General features: G+C 58.2%; 1 protein-coding gene across 1 annotated transcript; it reads right to left on the bottom strand.

Moving 5' to 3' along the window:
• Positions 1-570: 570 nt before the first annotated feature.
• Prkcg (protein kinase C gamma) lies at positions 571-19,742 on the bottom strand. The gene is made up of 18 exons (XM_070000722.1): positions 19,500-19,742; positions 18,737-18,768; positions 17,729-17,811; positions 14,034-14,145; positions 13,781-13,912; positions 12,964-13,120; positions 11,999-12,133; positions 11,577-11,664; positions 11,265-11,294; positions 8,614-8,766; positions 8,188-8,376; positions 7,124-7,215; positions 6,982-7,044; positions 6,712-6,850; positions 4,973-5,053; positions 3,065-3,172; positions 1,972-2,112; positions 571-1,558 (listed from the first exon to the last, which is right to left on the bottom strand). Exons 1-18 carry the CDS (start codon positions 19,667-19,669, stop codon positions 1,370-1,372), a joined length of 2,094 nt encoding a protein of 697 aa, XP_069856823.1. The 5' UTR covers positions 19,670-19,742; the 3' UTR covers positions 571-1,369.
• Positions 19,743-21,628: the final 1,886 nt, after the last annotated feature.

The raw sequence follows: 21,628 nt of genomic DNA on the forward strand, positions 1-21,628 counted from the left end.
CCTCTGGGAACTGTAGTCCACCTGGGCGAGCCCCTCCGCCGCCCGTAAGTGGGTCAGGGGGGCGAGGCCGCAGGACGGGCCTGCCCGCCTTCGGCCTCGCGCGCTGGCGGCTAAGCTCCCGGACTGGGCTCCAGGAACGGCTTGTTCGGGCCTCTGTGTCCTGGGGTTTCTTCCTCAGATCAGGTCTAGGGCTCGCCACGGGAAGGCAGCCTTTTATCTCCCTCTGGGCCGGGCTCTAGTCCCCGGGCCTCGGTGGGGGGTGGGGAGGCAGGGCGGCCGCGTGCGGCGCTGTGTGCTGCGGGGGGGGGGGGGGGGGGGCGTTCTGCAGCTGACGCGTCCCGCGGTCGAGGTAACACCGCATAGCACAACATGCACCGTTCTGAGGCCCTGAGAGGCTCTCCCTATGCACGCCCCACGCGTGGGGGGCTCTTCTCTTCCCTCGCGCCTGCGGGTATTTCCTCTCACCCTGTGACCTCTGTGCCTCTCTGTGCCCCCTCCCCATGCCCCCAAGCTTCTGTCCCCGTCCCACCTCTGCACCCCTTTACAAGAAAACGTCCGGACACTTGAGCATCAGCATCCCAAGTTTATTCTCCAGCAGCTGTGGCGGGAGTGCGGGGAGGGAGGGAGGAGGAGGAGGGTCCCCGAGAGGCAGGCGCGGGGGGGGGGGATTATGGGGGGAGGCCTCCGAGCAGGACTGCAGCCATGCGCGGGTGGGGGAGCCGTGGGGGGGCGGGGGAGACAAGTGGCAGGGGTGAGGTGAGGAGGGGGCACTACGGCAGGCAGGGGTGGGAGAGCTGTGGCAGAGGTGAGGGCCCGTGGCAGGGGTGTGGTGATGGGAGAGCCATAGCGGGGATGAGGGGAAGGGGGTTTGGAGCGGGGCCCCTGCTCCCTTTACCCCCCACCAAACGGAGTGGGGGCCTCGGGACGGGGCGAGACGGGGTGGGGGCTGGAGGTCGACCGCGGCCTGTGGATGGACAGGGGACAGGGCGTGGCCTCTGGATTGGGCGGGACCTCGTGAGGAGTGGGACCTCTGTATTGGGCGTGGCCTCGCGAGGGGTGAGGGGGGGTCTCTGAAAGGGGCGTGGCCTCTGGGCGGGTGGGACTTCGGGGCGGAGCCTCCAGACGGGGTGGGGCCGGTGGAGGCCTAGCTCTCAGAGGGAGGAGACCCGGACTGGGACCTGGACTACGGGGCTGGGCAGGGCAGAGCCTCGAACCCGAGCGGCTCCAGGCCGTGTGGAGTCTGCAGTGCCGGAAACGCTGGGGGGGGGCGCCTCGAACCCCGGGGTTGGAGGCCGAATGCGGGGTGGGGGCTGGGGGGGGAAGAATGGGGGCGGCGGGGCGCTGGCGACACCTAGCGGCGGCAGGGAGGCTACATGACGGGCACGGGCACCGGGCTCGTGGGGCTGCGGGCATCGGGGTGCACGAAGTCGGGGTTGACGTAAGTGAAGCCCTGGAAGTCTGCCTGGTCGATGCTGGCTAGCACCAGGCGGTCTGGGGGCGTCAGCGCCGGCGCCGCCCGCGTGAAGAACTTGTCGAAGTTTTCCCCACTGCGGCCGCACTGCGGGAAACAGGGGGGGAGGGCGATATTTGTGAGGGTCCTGGGAGTCTGTGCGGGACCCCGGGGGTTTGTACGAGGCCCAGGGGTCTGTGCAGAGCTTGGGGGGGTTCTGTGCAGGGGCCCTAGAATCTGTGTGCGGCCCGGGGGATCTGTGCGGGACCCCGGGGGTCTGTGCAGGGCCCCAGGGGTCAGTGCGGGGTGGGACCCCTGGGTCTGTGCAGGCCCTTGGGATCTGGGCGAGCCCCTTGGGGTCTGTGCGGGGCCGGGGGGCGGGCGGCGCTGAGTTCTTGCTCCCTCGCCTGCCATCCTCTGGTCTCTGCCCCCCTATCAGGGATCTGGGCAGAGGTAACCCCAGGCGAGGAGGTTCGGGTGCCCCCGCCCCTCCCCCCGGGCCGGCCCAGCGGGTGACTGACCGGGCGCGGCCTGAACGGGGGCGCGATCTCCAGACGCTCCAGACGCTCCCAGTCGATCCAGCGGAAGAAGCCGTGCCCGCGGATGGTGGGTTCGCCATCAGGGCCCGAGCCCAGGCGCTTGCCTGGGTGCTTCGTCAGGAACTGCAGGAAGCAGCCGGAGAGACAGATCGGGAAAGAGAGAGAACGACAAGGGGTGAGGAATCAGCACCGAGGTCGGAAGAGGAGGAAAAAGGGGGCGCAGACCCGCGAAGGGGCGGGCACGAGACTGGGGGGGGGCGGGGAGAAGAAAGAAGGAAATGGGACTAAATGTACCGGGGGTGGCAGCAGAGGAAATCCAGCCCCAAAGGCCAGGGGTGGACAAGAGAGACCAAAACCAAGATGGGAGGGTGTGAGCGGCCCAGAAAGAAGGGGTGGAGGCAGGAGGAAGATCCAAGTGGGGGAGAGGGAAAGGGAGAAGGGAGGGGAGATGGAGGGAAAGACAAGGAGAGGCACAAATATCCATACACACACACACACACACACACACACACACACACACACACACACACACACACTGGAGATGCCCAGATGGAAAGGCCCATCATCCCGAGTGGAAAGAGGCCGAGGTGTGAGCTGGAGAGCCAGAGGGAGACAGTCCTCTGACCAGAGAGGGGCTCTGGAAACAGAGGGGTGCTGCCAGTGTCTGGCCCTCCCACTCTCACCCCTTCGGGGCCAGCCACTGTTTTCTGGACACAGTCTCTCCCTCCCTTGGGGAGAGGACACCTCGGCTCACAGCTGTGGTAGCTTTCCTAAGCATAGGAGTTCTAGTGTTTCTGACCTGGGCAGCTCCGGAGGGAGACGCGGGTTGCAGCCTCATGGTAGTGACTGCAGTAAGCATGGGGTGGGAGCTGTGGAGGAGTGAGGGGAGTAGAGGGCACCCCAGGACTTGGACTGGCCACAAGGTGACCAATGTGGTTCTAGCAAAACCTGTGTATCCCATCCACTTTTCTGGAAGGCGGGAAGAAGGCAAGTGGAAGAATGAGAGCCTTTTCCAAGCCACAGCTAGTGGGATACACGGGTTGTGAGCGTGCAAAGCCGGGACTGGGGTCCTCACCCCCTTGCAGATGGCCACGGCTTCTCGGGAAAGGGACTTGGGGTAGGTGACCGTTTGCTCCATGATGGCCTGAAACAGCTCCTCTTCATCCTCGCCATCAAAGGGCGGCTGCCAAGGACACAATGAGAGGCCTGTCAGACCTCCTTCCCTGATGCCTCCAGCCCCTGTACTCCACTCACCAGGAACACCACACACCCCACGGTTGGCCCCTCCCCATAGGCAGTGCTGATGAAGCACCAACCACTTGCATGCTCAAGCCCAAGCTTTGTCCCTCCACTGCCAGCCTTGCCTTCTCTGATCTGCAAATCATCAGGGTGTCAAATGGGCAATACATATGTCATCTCCAGGCTGTTCTGGTTGGAGGAAGGGTTTGACTCTTTATAGGGTGAGGAAAAGCAACATGAAGGCCCGGGTCTAAATTGAGCATTTAGATGGGCTGTGCATGTAAGAGAAAAGCACCTGAGTTAAATAGGGGAGCCAGGCATCCATGGCTCATGCCTATCATTTTTGCTACTCAGGAGGCTGAGATCTGAGGATTGTGGTTCAAAGCCAGCCTGGGCAGGAAAATCTGTGAGACTCTTATCTCCAATTAACTACCAGAAAAAACCAGAAGTGGCACTGTAGCTCAAGTGGTAGAGTGCTTGCCTTGAGCTGAAGAGCTGAGGGAGAGTGCCCAGGCCCAGAGTTTAAGCCTCATGACCAACTAAAAACAAAAACAAACAAAAACAAAAAAAACAAAAGGGGTAAATCTGGCATTTTTTCAACCTTTAGCATAAATGCAGTATTTCCTCCAATTATGAATATAGGCAAATGAAAGCTGCAGAACCAACTGAAAAATCAGACATTCCTACCTCAGAATTACTGTTGGGCCTTCTTTTCTTTCCTACTCCTGCAAGAACTTAGCATTTTATAGACTGCCAAGAAGCCACAAATATGTCTGTGTCCCGATGTTAAATATCATAAACAAGGGCTGGGAAGGTGGCTCAGTGGTAGAGCGATTGCCTTGAATGCATTAGGCCCTGGGTTCGATTCCTCAGCTCCACATAAGCAAAAAGAAAAAAAGGCCAGAAGTGGTGCTGTGGCTCAAGTGGTAGAGCCCTAACCTTGAGCTGAAGAGCTGAGGGACAGTGCCCAGGCCCAGAGTTCAGGCCCCATGACCGGACCCAAAAAAATAAAAATAAAAATAAATAAATAAATATCATAAACAACTGTCTATGTTTCAGTGAACTTACTTAGGGAAATGCAATTAACTTTTGAGAAATAACTGGGTGCTGGTGACTTCCGCCTGTAATCCTAGCTACTTGAGAGGCTGAGATCTGAGGATCATGGTTTGAAGCCAGTCAGGGCAGAAAAAGTCTATGAGACTCTTATCTCCATTAAACTACTCAGAAAAAGCCAGAAGTGGTGCTGTGGCACAAGTGGTAGAGCGCTGGCCTTGAGCACAAAGAGGCTCAGAGACAGCGTCCAGGCCCTGAGTTCAAGCCCCAGGAGGACTGGCAAGTGGAAAGGAAAGAAAGAAAGAAAGAAAGAAAGAAAGAAAGAAAGAAAGAGAGGGAGGGAGGGAGGGAGAGAGAGGGAAAGAGAGAAGGAAGGAAGGAAGAAAGAGGGAGAGAAGGAAGGAAGGAAGGAAAGAAGGAAGGAAGGAGGGAAGGGCGAGAGAGCTACACTTCAAGGAGATTGATTTATTTTATCGTTTGTGTGCCCAAGTGTGAGAAGGGTTTACAGAATTCACCAAAATGCCAAAGGCACCAAAACAAAACCCAAAACAAAAGAGCAAAAGCTGAATACCCAGGGACTATGGGAAGATAACGTTTCAGGACCATGGACAGCAGTCCGGGACTTTCCTCCCCTCCACCCTCCTGCAGATAGAAAGGAGGCCGCGTAGGAGGGGTGTCCCATGGTCCTTACCTGTCCTGCCAGCATCTCGTACAGCAGGACCCCGAATGACCACCAGTCCACAGACTTGCCATAGGGTTGGTAGGCAATAATCTGGGGGGGAGGGGAGAGGGGGGGGTGAGAGGCCAGAGCCAGGGATTGCGACGTTCCTTTAAGAGGCCCAGCACCTCTCTGGCCTTGGTCCAAGGAGCCCGTCCTGCATCAGATGCTTTGGGCCCAAGTTCTTCCCACTCTGTGAACATTTTGGCTGCAGCTCCATCCATCTACCCTTTGAAGAATTCAGGGAAGGAAGGTTCCCTGCTGACAACATCCCTTCTACTCTCAAACACAGACTACCCAAAAGCCAAGTCACCAGCCCCGCCTGCTGCACCTGCTCAGAGTTCCTGAACAGCCTGCCTGTGACAGGTTGGGCACCGGGGCCCAGACTGCAGCACCCAGGCCTGGGCATGGATGCCAGGAAGCCGGAGGCGGGCATGGCAGTGGCACTCTCCCTAACTTTGCACAGGAGATGCCCTCTGCAGGGACAGCCAGGTTTGGTGACCACCAACAGGGATCACTTGGCCCACAGCATTGAGCAGTTTACAAAAACAAATTGAGGGGCAGCATCCCCAATACCACCTCATCCCCAGCTTAGAAAAGCCGGGTCACACAGCATCCATCCCCTCCTCCCCCATATACCCACATTCACACCAGCCACGTGCACGAATCTTCTATGCTACCCACCCTCATTCACACCAGCCACATACACCTACGTTGAGAGCATGAACTTTGCCCCTTGACAAGGGCCTAGCAATTTCCCATCCACGAAAATACTCAGGCATGGCATCTGCCCTCCTGGCCCTCCTAGGCTTCCACTCTGGCCTTTGAAAATGGTAGAAGTGCCAGGCACCAGTTCTCATGCCCGTAGTCTTAGCACTCAGGAGGCCGAGTTCTCAGGATTGAGGTTCAAAGCCAGCCCGGTCAGGAAACTCCATGAGACTCTAATTGCCAATAAACTACTCAAAAAAGCCAGACGTGGCGCTGTGGCTCAAGTGGTAGAGTGTTCAGCGTAAGCAAAAAGAAGCTCAGGGACAGTGCCCAGGCCCAGAGTTCAAGCCCCAGGGCTGGCAAAAAAAAATACACTGTACTTGTTCAAAGCCCTGGTTCCAATACACACACACACACACACACACACACACACACACAGAAAGTAGGTGCAAGACTCACTATGAGTTTTTACCTAGCAGAGTACTCCAGGGCCCGCCCCACTGCTCAGCGCTGCAGCTGAGCCCTGCCCACAGGGTAGACTGGAAATAGTCTCTGGGTTCTCAGAATGCTGCAAGCTCCACTCAGAATCCCCCAGAATCCCTGCAAGATGGGTCCCCACCCCCGCCTGAGCACTGCCTCACAGGTCCTGCTCATTTCATCTGTTTCCTGGCTTACAGCACATCCACCCGCCTTCCTACGGGAAACACTGAAGCAATGCCTAACCTGGTTTTGAGGCCTACCTGGGAAACAACAACCCCCCAACTAGAAACACTGGACCACCCTGTCCATCAACAATAGGCCCCACCCACTAGGAACACTGGACAGTCTGTCCATCCACAACAGGCCCCACCCACTGGGAACACTGGATGGCCTGTCCATCAACAATAGGCCCCACCCACTAGGAACACTGGATGGCCCTTTCCATCCACAACAGGCCCCACCCACTAGGAACACTGGACAGCCTGCCAATCAGCAGCTGGTGGAGGAGCTGAGGGTCACAGTACCTCAGGGGCTATGTAGTCTGGAGTCCCACAGAAGGTGCGGGTTGTGGTCCCAGGGAAGACGTTTTCTTTACACATGCCGAAGTCGGTAATCTTAATGTGTCCCTCCGCATCCAACATCACGTTATCCAACTTTAGGTCCCTGGAGAACAGGGGTGCCAAAAGACATTGCGGGAAGGGGGGCTGAGAGGGGCAGGCCTGGGCTCTATGTGCCAACCCCTTCTCCTTTCAGGGGCCAGCTGTCCCTCCACGGGAAGTCCTGGGCATGCTGACCTGTAGATGATGCCCTGGTTGTGAAGGAAGAACAGGCCGATGGCGATTTCTGCCGCGTAGAACCTGGAGGAGCCGTGGGAAGTGCAGGTCAGTGGCTCGCGGTCCCCCTCCCCACCCCAACTCCCTGTCCTGTCACACTCACGCTGCGTGGGGCTCCTTAAATTTGCCCAGCTGCTGGATGTGGTACATCAAGTCACCGCCGGTGACATACTCCATCACGAAATACAGGCGGTCCTGGGGAGGAGGCTGGGGCTCAGAGGCAGGGACGCATCCTTCGTGCCCACTCGAGGGGACAATTGTGGAGCAACTGGCCACACCGAGGAAGGGCCCCGGTTCCATCCCCGGTGGCTCCGATAGTCAGGAGTTCTAGCCTCGCTTCTCAGAACTGAGAACTGAGGTCACACTGCTGGCTGAAATCCGGGCGAGCCGGGGCCCTTTGCTCATCCAGCCACACGTATGTACGTGTGACTCCGGCCACCTTGGCCCAAAGACCTTTGCACACATACGTACATGTGACTCTGGCCACCTCGGCCCAAGGACAGACAGCCTTCACCTGCTGCAACTATCATGTCTAGTACTGGAGGCTGGCCGGGCCCACGCAGAGCCAGAGGCACCTCCTTCCCAAACCTGGAAGGTTCGGAATCCCTGCCACAGTCTTAGGGAAACCCCTTTACCACGCATCCTTTAGGCAGAATCCAAAAGTGGTGCCATTACTCAGAGTCCAAATTCAGACCCCAGACAGCCCGGTATGAGGTTGGCTGCAAGACAGGTGGTTCAGCCACACCCACTTTCGCGCTGAGCCTGGCCACGCCTCCAGCAGACAATCCCGGACACGCCCACCTAGCCCTTCATCCAGGCCTCACCCCATGACCCTAGCCACATCCCCGAGGAGGCCTCCTCCTGGCCACGCCCCTGGATAAGATCCAGGCCCCTCCCCTTTTTGAGTTGAGCCCTGGCCACGCCCATCTAGCCCTTCATCCAGGCCTGGCTCCACCCCGTAACACTGGGCACGCCCACCAGGAGGTACTCCGGGCCACGCCCCCCGCCGGAGATCCAGGCCACGCCCAGGCCATTGGGCCCACACACACACACTCCTGGTCACGCCCACTTAAAGTGCTCGGTGCCTTTGCTGAGCCCGGGTGGCAGGTCCAGCCCGAGGGGGGCTGGGCGGCGCCATCGCCGTCGGCCCTCGCGCCCCGGCCTCACCGGTGTCTGGAAGGTGGAGTGCAGCTGGGTTAGGAAGTGGGGTCGGCCGCCGGGCCCGCGGCCGCCCAGCGCCAGCACGCGCTTCTCCACCAGCGTGCAGTCCACGTCGTCGTCCTGGACGATCACGTCCTTCTTCAGGATCTTGATGGCGTAGAGCTCGTCGGAGCCCCTGCGCTCGGCCAGCATTACCTAGGGACGGAGGGCAGGGGTGGACGGGGCCGGAGCCCGGGCCGGGGCCTGGGAAGGGTGGGGGAAGGGGACGCCCGGGGCTGACGCCTAGGCAATTCGAGGAGGAGCCGATCCCAGGGCTCCCCCACCCACTCCCTCCTCTAGGAGCAGGAACCCTACCGCCCCTCCCAGCCCCCCCCACCCTCTGCCCTTCCCCCCTGCTCCCCCCACTTCCCCCCCCAGCCCCAAGAATCCAACCTTCCCAAAGCTGCCTTTTCCCAGGACCATGAGGAAACTGAAGTCGGAGATGTGCAGGCGCCCCGAGCCAGCCCCGAAGAAGCAGCGCTTGGAGTCGGTGGGGCTGGGGGACGGGGAGGGGATGGGGGAGGACGAAGGGCCCATCCGCACCCGCTGTGGACAAGCAGAGAACCCGGGGCGCCCTCCCGGTCAGGCGATGACCCGGCCAGGAAGGGGATAGGGAAGGACGGGGAGGAAAACATGACAAAATGGAGCAAACCCCACCCCTAGCATGGCTGGAGAACTTTATCCGATCCCTGCCCTCCATACCCCCAGCTTGAAGAATTTATTATTTAACTCACACTCGGCCTACTGGTTACACCCTCTGGACAACCTTGCTGTCCTACCCACTTTCCAGAAGAGGGAACTGGCACAGAGATGTCAAGCAATTTGCCCCCAGGTCAAACCCCCCAGGCCTTGGCCACACTGAAGCCTCCAGGCCCGGGTCTTTTAGAGGAATTGGCAAAACAGATCATGGGGTCCTACCCCCAGGCTTTCTGATTCTATGAAGGGGAGGGCGAGGAGGGGAAAGCTGTGAATTTACACAGTTCCCTGGGCTTGTGGCTGCTGCTGGCCCGCCCTAGCCTTGCGTCTTTTTCTTTCATACCTGTCCTTCCCACCCTCCACACCCCCCCCCAAGCCTGAGCTGCTTGTGCAACTTCCACGGCTGTCCTTTCTAATGTGTTCTCTGCTTAGCAGGCAGAGGGACCAATTTAAAAATAAATAAACCAGGTCATGTCTCCCCTATGCTTTCGAACCCTCTAATGGCTTCTTCCTGTATTAAGATTTTATTTCCTGTGGCTTCAGTAGCAGCTTTAATGGATCCCACTGGTCTCTCCCCCACCCCCTCCATGGTCTTGCCTCGCTAGCCTCCAACACATTGCTCCCTTTCCAACCCCAGGGCCTTGGGACATGCCATTCTGCCCGCTCTGAATGAATTGTTCCCCTACCGCTGTCCAGTCATTTCTCAGGCCTCGCTTGATCATTTTAATAGCACCAGTTACTGCTCTCCCGACCCAGGGACTATCATGGACAGCTCCTTTGGAACAGAAATTGACCTCTTTCCCCTGAGCACCCTAAACAGGGATCGATTTTGTTCTCTAACACAAAGTGGTGGTGCTTGGGGAAGTGTTGAGGCTCAAGAGTTATTGTTTCCTTTTTTTTTTTTTTTTTTTTTTCTATTTTGGTGCCAGTACTGGGGCTTGAACTCAGGGCCTGGGTATTTTTGCTAAAGACTGGTGTTCTACCATTTGAGCCAAAGCTCTACTTCTGGCTTTTTGTTGATCACTTAGAAATAGAGTCTTAGCTGGGCGCTGGTGGCTCATGCCTATAATCCTAGCTACTCAGGAGACTGAGATCTGAGAATCATGGTTCAAAGCCAGCCCGGGCAGGAGAGTCTGTGAAACTCTTATCTCCAATAAACCACCAGAAAACCGGAAGTGGCACTGTAGCTCAAGTGGTAGAGCATTGGCTTTGAGCTGAAGAGCGTAAAGACAGCGCCCAAGCCCAGAGTTCAAGCCCCACGACCAACAAAAAAAAAAAAAAGAAAGAAAGAAAGAAAGAAAGAAAAAAAAAGAAATAGAATCTTGCCAGGTGCCAGTGGCTCACACCTGTCATCCTACCTACTCAGGTAAGGATCACAGTTCAAAGCCAGCCCAGGCAAAAAAGTTTGTGAGACTCTTTTTTTTTTTTGTCGGTCGTGGGGCTTGAACTCTGGGCCTGGGCGCTGTCCCTCAGCTCTTCAGCTCAAGGTGAGTACTCTACCACTTGAGCTACAGCACCACTTCCAGTTTTCTGGTGGTTTATTGGAGATAAGAGTTTCATGGACTTTCTGCCTGGGCTGGCTTTGAACCTCGATCCTCAGATCTCAGCCTCCTGAGTAGCTAGGATTACAGGCATGAGCCACTGGCACCCACCTGTGAGACTCTTATCTCCAGTGAACCACTAGAAAACTGGAAGTGGCGCTGTGGCTCAAGTGGTGCTGTGGCTCAAGTGGTAGAGCACTCAACTTGAGCTGAAGAGCTGAGGGACAGCACCCAGACTCAGAGTTTAAGCCCCACAGCCAAAAAAAGTCTCATGGATTTTCCCACTCAGTTCTCAGATCTCAGCCTCCTGAGCAGCTAGGATTACAGGCGTGAACCACCAGCACCTGGCTCAAGAAATATTTGTGAACAAGATACCATATTGTGCAGAGGGCAGCTTGGCCATTTAGTTTCAGACCCCATGCATAACGGCATGGACAATAGTAAAGTAACAGAAAGAACTTCCAGCAGAGTTGTCAGGAGTGGACAGTACTTTGGACAACATCTTGCAAGCAGGTAGGAACCTAGGCTGCCTCTAGCCCTAGGACCTAGCCCAGGGTCTGGCACCGGCAGGTGTGTGTATTGATAATATTCATTGATGCCTATTGAGTAGGGAGAGACACAGAACAAAACCTCAGACACAGCCTTCCCTGTCATGGGTGCTCCTGGATTACAGAACAAGTCAATAAAGACCAAGGCAGTAGGATACCCAGAAAGTACAGAATGGACCGAGTGCCAACCACCCATTCAACTAACATGTAGAACTGAAGACAGACAGTCTGAGCACCACAATGTCTCAACTCTACTCACCTCATACAATTCCAAGGGGTAGTTACAGGCCTGGGGGAGAAAAAAGCCAGAGTCGGGGCCCCAAAGGAGGTAGGAGATTGCCCCAGAGCAGGATCTAGAACCTCTATCTCCAAGCCACAGGGATTGAAAAGAACTACAATTCCCATCAGACACTGGAGCCAGAGCCCCCAAGAAGAGCAAAGGTAGGAGGCCTGGGGTCTTCTGGGAATTGTAGTCCCAGGACCAGTGGGCCTTCAGAGGGTAGAGGGGAAGGCCAGCTCTGAAGTGGGGGGAGGCTGGTCTGGGTTCCCCTGGGGAAGCCAGTCCAGGTACCTCAAACTTCTGGAGGAGGCTGCAGTTGTCAGCATCGGCCACCGGCACATTGTAATATTCGCCCTCCTCCTGGTTCAGTAACTTGTACCTGACATACAGACGGAGACCAGGGCCGGGCAGGGGTGGGGGGAGCAGGGCACCCGAGGAAGAGGCAGAGACATCCAAAGGGAGGAAAGAAACACAGAGAGACAGACACAGAGATGGAGAGAGAGAAAGTGAGATAAGGAGAGGGGGGAGAGAGCGGCAAGAGAAGAGGAAGAAGAGAGAGGAGGAAGAAGAGGAGAAGGAGGTGGAGGAGGAGCAGGGGGGAGGGGAAGGAAGATGGGGAAGAAGAAGGAGAGGGAAAGACGGTGGTCCAGAGGAGGAGACCACGCGTGGAAGGAGGTAACTGGTCCACCACCATCCCTGGTCCCATTCCTCACCAGCCATCCACAGGTGCCTTGAGCAGTTCCGAGACCCCAAAGGACATGGCGCCCATGAAGTCGTTTCGGGATGTCCGGTCCCAGTCCCACACCTCCACGCTGAGCCTTCGTTCCACGTCCCCGGGCTTCAGGTTGCTGCAGAGGGTGGGCCAGAGGGAGGTGCTGGAGCTTATGGTCCCCCATCCCTACTATGGGCGCTGGGGGTGGAGTGGAATCCCATCCTGGCCTCCCAGAGCTCTGCCATCAAGGCCAGTAGAGGACTGAAGTGGAAGTGGATAGCTGTTCCAGCATCCAGCTTCCCTCCTTCCCACCCAGCTCCTGCTCTTTTTCCTGCTCCCAGTCACCAATGTCACCTCACTTTTCCTGCTCTCTGTCCTGTCTTCCTGGCTTCTCTTTTGGTCTTTGCTACTTCCCTATCCTCCACTACCCTCTCCCCTGCCTCTGTGTGTGTGTGTGTGTGTGTGTGCACACGTGTGTGCCCGCACATGCACATGCGTGCTTTCTTCTCTCTGGATCTTCTGAAACGGGGTTTTGCTACAGCACAGGCTGGCCTTGAACTCACCATCCTCCTGCCTCCATCTCCCCAGTGCTGGGATTACTTGTGCATGCCACCACACCCAGTCTTCCATCTGTCCCTCTGGCTCTCTTCTTGCCCCATTTCAGTCCTTTTCCCTTTCATCCTCCTCTAGACTCTTCTTGTTCCTCTGCTTGTCTCTCCTCTAGTCTGGGACTCTCTCTGAAGTAGAGAGGGCTCAGGGAGATGAAGTGCACTGAGATCTGTGTCTGTGACCCTCTGAGCCTCCACAGCCCTCACCTTCAAGTGTTCCAGTCCCTTCTCCCATTGCCTTCTTCTGCCCCCTTTGAGGTTTCCCTCTATCCCAATGCCTCCACTAGCTTCTCCCTAGGGTGGTGTGGCCCCCAGCACCCTCTGACCATCCTCTGTCCATCAGAGCACCCAAGCTCACAACACAAAGGTCTCATTCCACACAGGGTTGAGTGTAGCTTTCACAGTCCGGGTCTTCTGCTTTGTCAGGTTCCTGGGGTCTGGGATGAGCTTCAGTTTCACATAGGGGTCAGACAGACCATTGGGGTCCATAGGAATGAGGTTACGGGCCTCGCCAACTGGAAGGGGAAGGTGAAGGAGAGTAGCTTAGAGATCCAGGAAGGAGCTTCCGGGTGCTCCCGTCAGCCATCAAGAAATGCAAGTTGGGACTGTGACTGTGACTTAGTGGTAGAGTGCTTGCCTAACGTTCGATTCCACAGAAACAGAAAAAGCCGGAAGTGGTGCTGGGGCTCAAGTGGTAGAGTCCTGGCCTTGAGCAAAATAAGCTCAGGGACAGCGCCCAGGCCCTGAGTTCAAGCCCTGGGACTGGCACACACTGACTCAGGCATGCAGCCCCTGGCCCTGGGTAGCAGACCCCGTCCTTCCTTGGAACAGGTTCCCCATTCACCCGTCCTACTTAAGGATCCTGAGGTCTACAGTGACCACTGAGAGTCGCTTAAGGTCGCAGCAACGGTCAGAATTGGAGGTGGGACTTGGAGCTAGAAGGGCGTGGCCATGGTGATCAGCGGCCAGGGATCAACTTGTGGGCGTGGCTTAGAGAGGGCGTGGTTTCCTGGTTTGGGAGATGGGCCTGCACTGATGGGTTCTGCCAGGCCTCTCCACAGCAAGAGAGGGGGCATGGCTTGATGGAGCCAACCACAGGTCTGGGTTCAGCCTATGGGCGTGGCCTGGACCGGTTTCTGCCAGGGGGCGTGGCCCGAGACGGGCAGTGGTCTCACCAGTAATGTGGATCTCATCTGAGGTGGGAGCCCGGATTTCCAGCTGCAGACGGCCTCGGCGCTCAGTGTGGTCCACGCCGCACAGCGAGGGCACGCTGCGCACGCAGCGTCGGTGTACATTCATCTCACAACCTGGTGAAGGACAGAAGCCAGGGGTGGTGGGTTGGCCCAACCCCCCCCCCCAAGCCCTGCCTGCAGCCTCAGGCCCCATCCCCCGCGCCCGGTCCATGCCAGGCCCGAGCCAGGCACTCACAGGAGCACTTCATCCCCTGGTGCACAAGCCCGTAGAGGAGGGAGCCACAGTGGTCGCAGAACGTGGGGCTGCTGTAGCTGTGCAGGCGGAACTTGTGCTTGTTCCGGGGGTCCTGGGGACGAAGAAAACACTCAGAGGCTGTAATCCCAGCAACTCAGCAGGCTGAGAGAAGACTGAGAGTTCGAGGACAACCTGAGCTACATAGTGAGCTTTGACTCAAAGTGGGGGAAAAAAGACCCTTAGGGGAAGAGTAGGTAGGAGAGAGTCCATTCCTAAACAGGGGGGTTTAGTAGAGGGAAACCACCTAAAAACCCTAAGCTGAGCATTGGTGGCTTACTAGCTACTCAGGAGGCTGAGATCTGAGGATCATGGTTCCAAGCCAGTCGACACAGAAAAGTCCCTGGGAGACTCTCACCTCCAATATTATACTACTCAAAAACCAGAAGTGGCGCTGTGGCTCAAGTGGTAGAGAGCTAGTCTTGAGCATAGAGAAGCTCAGGGACAGTGCCCAGGCCCTGAGTTCAAGTCCCATAACCAACAAAATAAAACAACAGGAATAAAATATAAGGCATAATAGATGATAATAGATGCTCTGGAAGAAATGAGGCAAGGTACTACAAGAAGTTGGGGTCTTGAAATTCGAATATAGTTTGCAGGGAGACACTGACATGGTGGCTTTTGGGCAGAACAGAGAGGAGGGGGCTTGTGACATCCCCTTTCTCTATCCTCCTACTCTTGAGCTTCCTATGAGTTGTTCTCTGAGGACTTTTGGGTCCCTCTGAACCCCGGACTCTGACCATGTCAGCTACTGTGCCTGGGCTGGCTTCTCTGAGCCCCAGCCTTGGGCCTGAAGGATGGCCCTGGATTATAGCAGGGACCTGAGAGGTCTGGGTCAACACGCATGGGGCGCGCAGAGCTAGTCCGTCCTCAGCCAGCACTGCCAAGGACATCACCAGTGTGATGTTAGTGAAGAGTGGGGCCACTTCCCTGCCCAGCCATTCTGAGCATGTTCATTCCCAACACTGAGACCTCCCCCTGCCAAATGGAAAGACCCAGTCCTCATCCTGAAGTAATGCTAGGTTTCTGTGTCTTCCTGTCAAATAATTTGACTTGCGCCTTCAAAGAACCCATCAGAGGTTGGCACTAGGTTCACACCTGTCACCCTAGCTGACTCAGGAGGCTGAGATCTACTGATTACGGTTCAAAGCCAACCCAGGCAGGAAAGTACATGAGACGCCTGTTTCCAACTGACCACTAAAAAGCCAGAAGTAGAACTGTGGCTCAAGTGGTAAAGCGCCAAACATGAATGAAAAAAGCTAAGAGAAGCCGGGCGCTGGTGGCTCACACCTGTAATCCTAGCTACTCAGGAGGCTGAGATCTAAGGATTGCAGTTCAAAGCCAGCCTGGGCAGGAAAGTCCATGAGACTCTTATCTCCAATAAACCACTAGAAAACTGGCAGTGGTGCTGTGGCTCAAGCGGTAGAGGGCTTGCCTTGAGCTGAAGAGCACAGAGTTCAAGCCCCACAACCAACAAAAAAAAGAAAAAGAAAAAAAGATAAGAGACAGCACCTGGGCTCTGATTTCAAAGTTCAAGCCCTAGTACCAGCACAAGTGCATACACGCGCATGCCCACGCACGCACACACATACACACACTCCCACAGACATGAAGTGAACATGTCAGGACTAAGCACAGGATGGAGGTAGGCAGGTGAGTCTGCATGTAGTGTAGGTAATACAAACATATACAGCCAGGCGCTGTATCTAGCTACTCAGGAGGCTGAGATCTGAAGATCATGGTTGGAAGCCAGCCCAGGCAGAAAAGTCGGTAAGACTCTTACCACCAATAAACCACTCGGAAAGTCAGGAGTGGAGCTATGGCTCAAGTAGTAGAGTGCTAGCCCAGTGGGACAGTGCCCAGACCCTGAGTTCAAGCCCCAGGACCAGTACACACACACACACACACACACACACACACACACACACACACACACACACACACACACACACACACACACACACACACACACACACACACACACACAGAGGCTGGTAGACACATCTTCTGTGAATAAATTCACTTGACAAACTGGCAGAGGGCTTAGGCTTCTGAAGAGCTCTCCTCATCTTTTCGTTGTTGTTCAAGGTATTACCATGTAGCCCATGTAGCCCAGACTGGTCCCAAACTACTGATCTCTGGCCCACAGTCTCCCAAGTGCTGTCTCTTTCCTTCTTCTTTTTTTTTTTTTCTTTTTTTTTGGGGGGGATGGACAGGAGGGTGGTCCTGGGGCTTTGAACTCAGGGCCTGGGCTTTTGTGCTCCAGGTGAATGCTCTGTCACTTTGAACCACAGCTCCACTTCCAGCTTTTTGGTTGCTTAGTTGGAGATAAGGGTTTCATGGGCTGTCTTACCTGGACTGGCTTTGAACCGTGATCCTCAGAACTCAGCCTCCTGAGTAGCTGGGATTACAAGAGTGAGCCTGTCTGCTGTTATACAACTGTCTCTCATCTGTATTAAACCATGGAAGAAATGGAGCCCATACCTGGGTCTGTTTTCCCATCTCCTCAGTACCCACTAAACCCAAGTGGCTGTTTAAACTTGAAATCAACCACTGGGTGCCACTGGCTCACACCTGTCATCCTAGCTACTCAGGAGGCTGAGATCTGAAGATCATGGTTCAAAGCCAGCCCAGGCAGGAATGTCTGTGAGACTCTTATCGCCAGTGAACCACCAGAAAACTGGAAGTGGCACTGTGGCTCACTGTGGCACTGTGGCGCTCACCTTGAGCTGAAGTGCTGAAGACAGCGCGCAGACCCAGAGTTCAAGCCCCATGGCCAACAAAAACAAAACAAAAACACCTTGAAATCCAGCTGAATGAAATGGAATTTAGATTTATGTCCCTCTATCTGTCTGGTTCCATCACCAGCCACATTTGGCTGACAGCCACTTATCCGACACCACATGTTCATCACTAGGGTCAGTTCTGCTGGTGGTCACCCCATTTTACAGTGGAGGAAGCTAAGGCTTGGTGAGAAAGGGAAGGAAGGGACAGGACTAGCACTCGGAGTTGATCACATTGTCAATCTCTGATGTGCAGAGAGCTGTGGTTCTGAGCGTGTGTGTGTGTGTGTGTGTACAGGGGTCTGACTGTGCACGTGGGTGTGCACATGTGCACTGCAGGGTCTCCCCTCCATCTCAGCATCTCCGAAGTGTGCGCCATACCTACTGTCTCCCATTTTAGCATCTTGGAGTGTTGCTCTGATGGCCTCTCTTGATGCCTGCAAACCTCTCCCTGCACTTGCTCCGTTTTAGTTCTCTCTCTGATCTTCCGTCAGGGCTTTCTCTCCTCTCTGCATCTCAGTGCCTGTATGCATCTCTTTCCTTCAGGCCTGGATTTGTTGAAATCTCTTCTCCCCCCCCCACCCCCCAGAGCACCCAGCCCTCCAGTGCTGCTCTTGGTATCCCTCACCCTTGTTCCCAGCTGGCCCCACCTGTGCCCGGCTTGTCCCAGGCCCCCCTGGTATTCCCCCTTTCCAGGCCAAGGGCAAAGAATCTGGGCCAGACTGGCTCCCCCTATCTCTCCAGCCCCCCTCTCTGCCCAGCCTTAAAAATAGCAGGAGAAAGTGGGACGGTCGCCGAGGGGGCACGGGCGGGGGCGTGGCCCGAGGAGGGAGAACCAGGTGTCCGGGCACTCACGTCTGTCTGGGGGCCCTTCCCAGCTCCTGGACACTCGAAGGTCACGAATTCGTGGCATCGTCGATGCACCACAAAGCTGCAGACTGAAGATGAAAATCGGACAGTCACAGATGGCTCCCCTGCAGACAGAGGGCTGCAAAGAAAAGCCCAGACAGACAGAAAACCAGAGAGAGAGAAGCGGTCTCCGCATAGACAGTCCAACATATGTGTGTGTGTGTGTGTGTGTGTGTGTGTGTGTGTCAGTATGAGGGTGTGAAAGCTGCAGAACCACACAGAGAGTGCAGACACAGACACCTGAGAGACCAATGGAAAGAAGAAATGCAGAAACACAGCAACCACAAAGTGACCAGGGACCCGGAGGCCCCAGACTCAGTCCCAAGTAGATGGACAGACAAACAGAGAGAATCAGTTGGTCCCCTGGACAAAAACCTCAGGCCACAGAGGAAAGATCAGAAGCAGGAGATGCTGATGGATTTCCAGGAAGCAGACCATCCTCAAGCATCTCGGAGGAAGGCAACTTGGGCAGGAGTGAGGCTGGGGGTGCTGTGGCCGCCTCCCACCCTGACTCACCCACTCCCCAGCAGTGGCAGCTGGTGTTGTGGGTCTCGCCCCCCCCCCTTCAGGGCCCCCACCCCAGCCTGCCCCTGCCTAGGACGATCGTGTTGTCATGGTGACGACTGCCTGGGGAGGGGGGTTCTGACTTGGCATCTCCAGCCCCTTCCCCCCCACACCCTTCAGCTCCCCTTTTTCCAAATCGCCCTGTTGCCATGGCAACAGATTCTCCAAATATCTGTCCCCACCTGGAGCCGGCCGAGGGCGGGGCCGGCGCCACCTCCGCGGTGGCCCTGCCACCAGCGTCCCCCCCCCCCCGCGGCCACACCCCCCGCCCCGAGCTCCCCCGCGCCTCTGGGAACCACGGAGCACGTGCGCCTGCAGCCTCCCCAGCCTTGGCCTCCGCTTGGGCGGGGCCGAGGTCCGGGGGTCCTGGAGGTCCGGCCCGGCTCTCACCTTGACACTGCAGGCCCTGCTTTCCAATGCCCCTGCAAGAGCGAAGAGGGGGGTCAGTGTGGACGGCACCCGCCGTCAGGCCCTCCTCCAGAACCCTGAAACTCCGGCTCCCAGCCCCTCCTCCCTCAGAACCGGGGCCAGACCCCAGCCTCTTCTCTCAGACCCGGGGGTCCGGACCCCATTCTAAAGCCCAGTAATGGGCTGGGGGCTGCAGCTCCACTTTGACTCATCCATGTGACATGAATCTGGGCCCCAGCCCCCCCCCCACAGACCTCCGGCCTCCCCTCTAGTCACCCCCAGATCCCCGACCTCCCTCCTGGTCCTCCCAGGTCCCCCCAGATCCTCAGCCTCCCTCCTGGGTCCCCCAGACATCCAGCCTCCCTCCTGGTCCCCCCAGACCCTCGCCTTCTTCCTGCTCCTCCTAGGTCCCCCCAGATCCCCAGCCTCCCTCCTCGTCCCCCCAGGCCCCTTCAGATCCCCCGCTTCCCTCCTGGCCTCCCCAGAACTCTGCCTCCTGGTCCCCCCAGATCCTCAGCCTCCCTCCTGGCCCCCCCAGACCTCTGGCCTCCCTCCTGGTCCTCCGAGACCCCTGGCCATCCTCCAGGTCCTCTGAGACCCCCAGCCTCCCTCTTGCCCCCCCCCCGACCCCTGGCCTCTCTCCTGCTCCTCCCAGGTTCCCCCAGATCTCAGCCTCCCTCCTGGTTCCCCCAGACCCCCGGCCTCCCTCCTGGTCCTCCCAGACTCCCGGTGTCCAGCCCCTCACCAGATGAAGTCGGTGCAATGGCTGCAGAAGGTGGGCTGCTTGAAGAAGCGGGCGGTGAACTTGTGGCTCTTGACCTCGTGCACCACCTTCTGCCTCAGGGCGCCCTTCCTGCAGAACAGGGGCCGGGGGCCGCCCTCCGAGTCGCCCCCGCCGGGGCCCAGACCGGCCATGGCCCCGACGCCGCAGCGGGGACCGGGCTGCGGGATCCCGGGGAAACAGGTGGATGGGGCGGCGGCGGCGGCGGGCGGGCGGCGGGGGCGCGGGCGGCGGACGAGGCTCCGCGGGCGCGGGCGGGAGGGCGGGCGGGCGGCGCCGCGCCCCGGGGGCTCAGCCGGGGCCACGGGGCGGCGCGGGCCGCGAGCAGCCGGAGGCTCGGGCGGCAGCGGGCGCTGCGGCTCCGGCACCGGCTGAAATGGGGGAGCCCCGGGTGGGGGGAAGGCGTTGCCATGACGACCGAGGGGCGGGACTTCGGCTTAAAGGCACCCCCCCCACCGGAGACTCGGGACGGGCGCCCTCCCCCCCCCCCCGCTCTGGGGGAGGGCGGCGACGAGGGGACGCCCGCGGAGCCGGCCCCGCCCCCGGCCCCTTCGGCCACGTGGCCGCGCGGGTCCCCAACGGGATCCGAACCCGCGTCCGTCCGCTCAGGCCCCGCGCCCAGGAGCGGGGCCTTCCCGATCCCCAGGCCGCGGGGCTTCCGTGCCCTCCGGGGTCGCGGGGAGGTCGTCCGCTTTCCCACACACACTTGTGCCCCGCCTCCATGTTCTGGAACGTCTTTGAGGATTTCTGCCTCAGTTTCCCTCGCTGTGCCTCCTGCCCCTCGGGGTCAGGGTGTCACTGCTTCCGGGGGTCTCCTCCGGGGGCCCCCCGTCCCCCATCCCCGTCTCTGTGAACGCTGTTCCTTCCGCTTTTCGTTCTCCGCTACTCTTCCTGGGCTTTCCTGCTCATGTGCTCCCCGCGCCATCTGCCCAGCCCGAGCCCGCGGCCTGCCATCCTGCGCGCGGCCACCAGGGGGTGCGCGCCCGCCCTCCAGCCTACCCGCCCCCCCCCCCCCGCCCCCTGTGTCTCCCAGGCTCTCCGTGTCTGTCTGTCCTCTCTCGCTTCTGTCTCTGACTGTGTGTGTCTCTCTGTGTTTCTCACACTCTCAGCATTGGCTCTGCCCCTTCGGCTCTTTCCTCTCTCTCTCCCCCCTCTCTTCTCAAGTCTGTGTCTGTCCTTTCTCGATCGCTTTCTGGCTTTCTCTGTGTCTGTGTGTCTGTCTCAGCATTGACCTCTGCCCCCCTCCCGTCTGTCTGTCTGTCTGAACATTGGCCTCTGCCCCCCCCCTTGTCTGTCTCAGCATTGGCCCCAGTCCCTCCCCCCTCTCCCCCGCCCTGTCTGTCTGTCCGTCGGAGCATTGGCCTCAGCCCTTCCCGGTCTCTCTCTGACTTGTCCCTGGTCTGTCTCCGTCCCTTTCTTCTGCGCCCTACTCTATTTATTCCTCCCTCTCTCCACGCCTCCCAGAGTCTGTCTGTCCGTACGTCCGTCTGTCTGGAGTGCGGCTTCCCATCCGGGCCTTGCCCGGAATCACTGGGACACGCGGCCCCCACGGCTCCCCGCAGCTCCCCTCAGCTTGGCCGGCTTTCGCCGGTCGCGCTCCCCTCTCTTCCTCTAGGGGAAGTGGGGGGGGGGTTGTAGCCAGGGGCAACCACGTCCCAACCTGGACCTCAGGGTGCAGTGCATTCCGGGATTTGTAGTCTTGGTCCCCTCGTCAGCCCACCCTTGGGGTCGGACCAAGAACTTCCTCTCCCGGCGTGCCCCGCGCGGTGGGCGGGGCGCAGTGGCGGCGCGGGGCGAGGGTGCAGGGGCTTTGGATTGGGGTTCCGGAAGCCTAGCGAGGGAGGGAGGGAGTCCGCCCCTAGACACCCCACCCATCCAAGCATGGGGCGCAGGGGGCCCTGAAAAGTAGTGGGGACCTGGGAACTCCACTTGGCGCTTCCCCGGGGCCGGGGCTGCTAGTCCCGAGGCGCCCCGCGCCCCGCAGGTGCCCAGCCCGGCCCACCGGATCGACGACTGAGGGGAGTAAAGCCAGCAACCCCTGGGGCTGGGATGAGATGGGGAGCCGGGGAAGAAGACTGGATTTTGGAGAAAAG

Source organism: Dipodomys merriami, unplaced genomic scaffold (genome assembly GCF_024711535.1).
Source record: "Dipodomys merriami isolate MVZ:Mamm:240054 unplaced genomic scaffold, mDipMer1.0.p SCAF_57, whole genome shotgun sequence".
In the NCBI taxonomy this organism is placed as follows: Eukaryota; Metazoa; Chordata; class Mammalia; order Rodentia; family Heteromyidae; genus Dipodomys; species Dipodomys merriami.

Bases quoted from the DNA above. Each gene is read 5' to 3' on its own strand.
- Prkcg (XM_070000722.1), bottom strand. From the start codon at position 19,669: ATGGCCGGTCTGGGCCCCGGCGGGGGCGACTCGGAGGGCGGCCCCCGG. The intron at 13,121-13,780 runs GTGAGACCACTG...TTCCCCTTCCAG, and splicing joins AGATGAGATCCACATTACTG to TTGGCGAGGCCCGTAACCTC. The intron at 11,665-11,998 runs GTGAGGAATGGG...TCTGTATGTCAG, and splicing joins AAGGCACCTGTGGATGGCTG to GTACAAGTTACTGAACCAGG.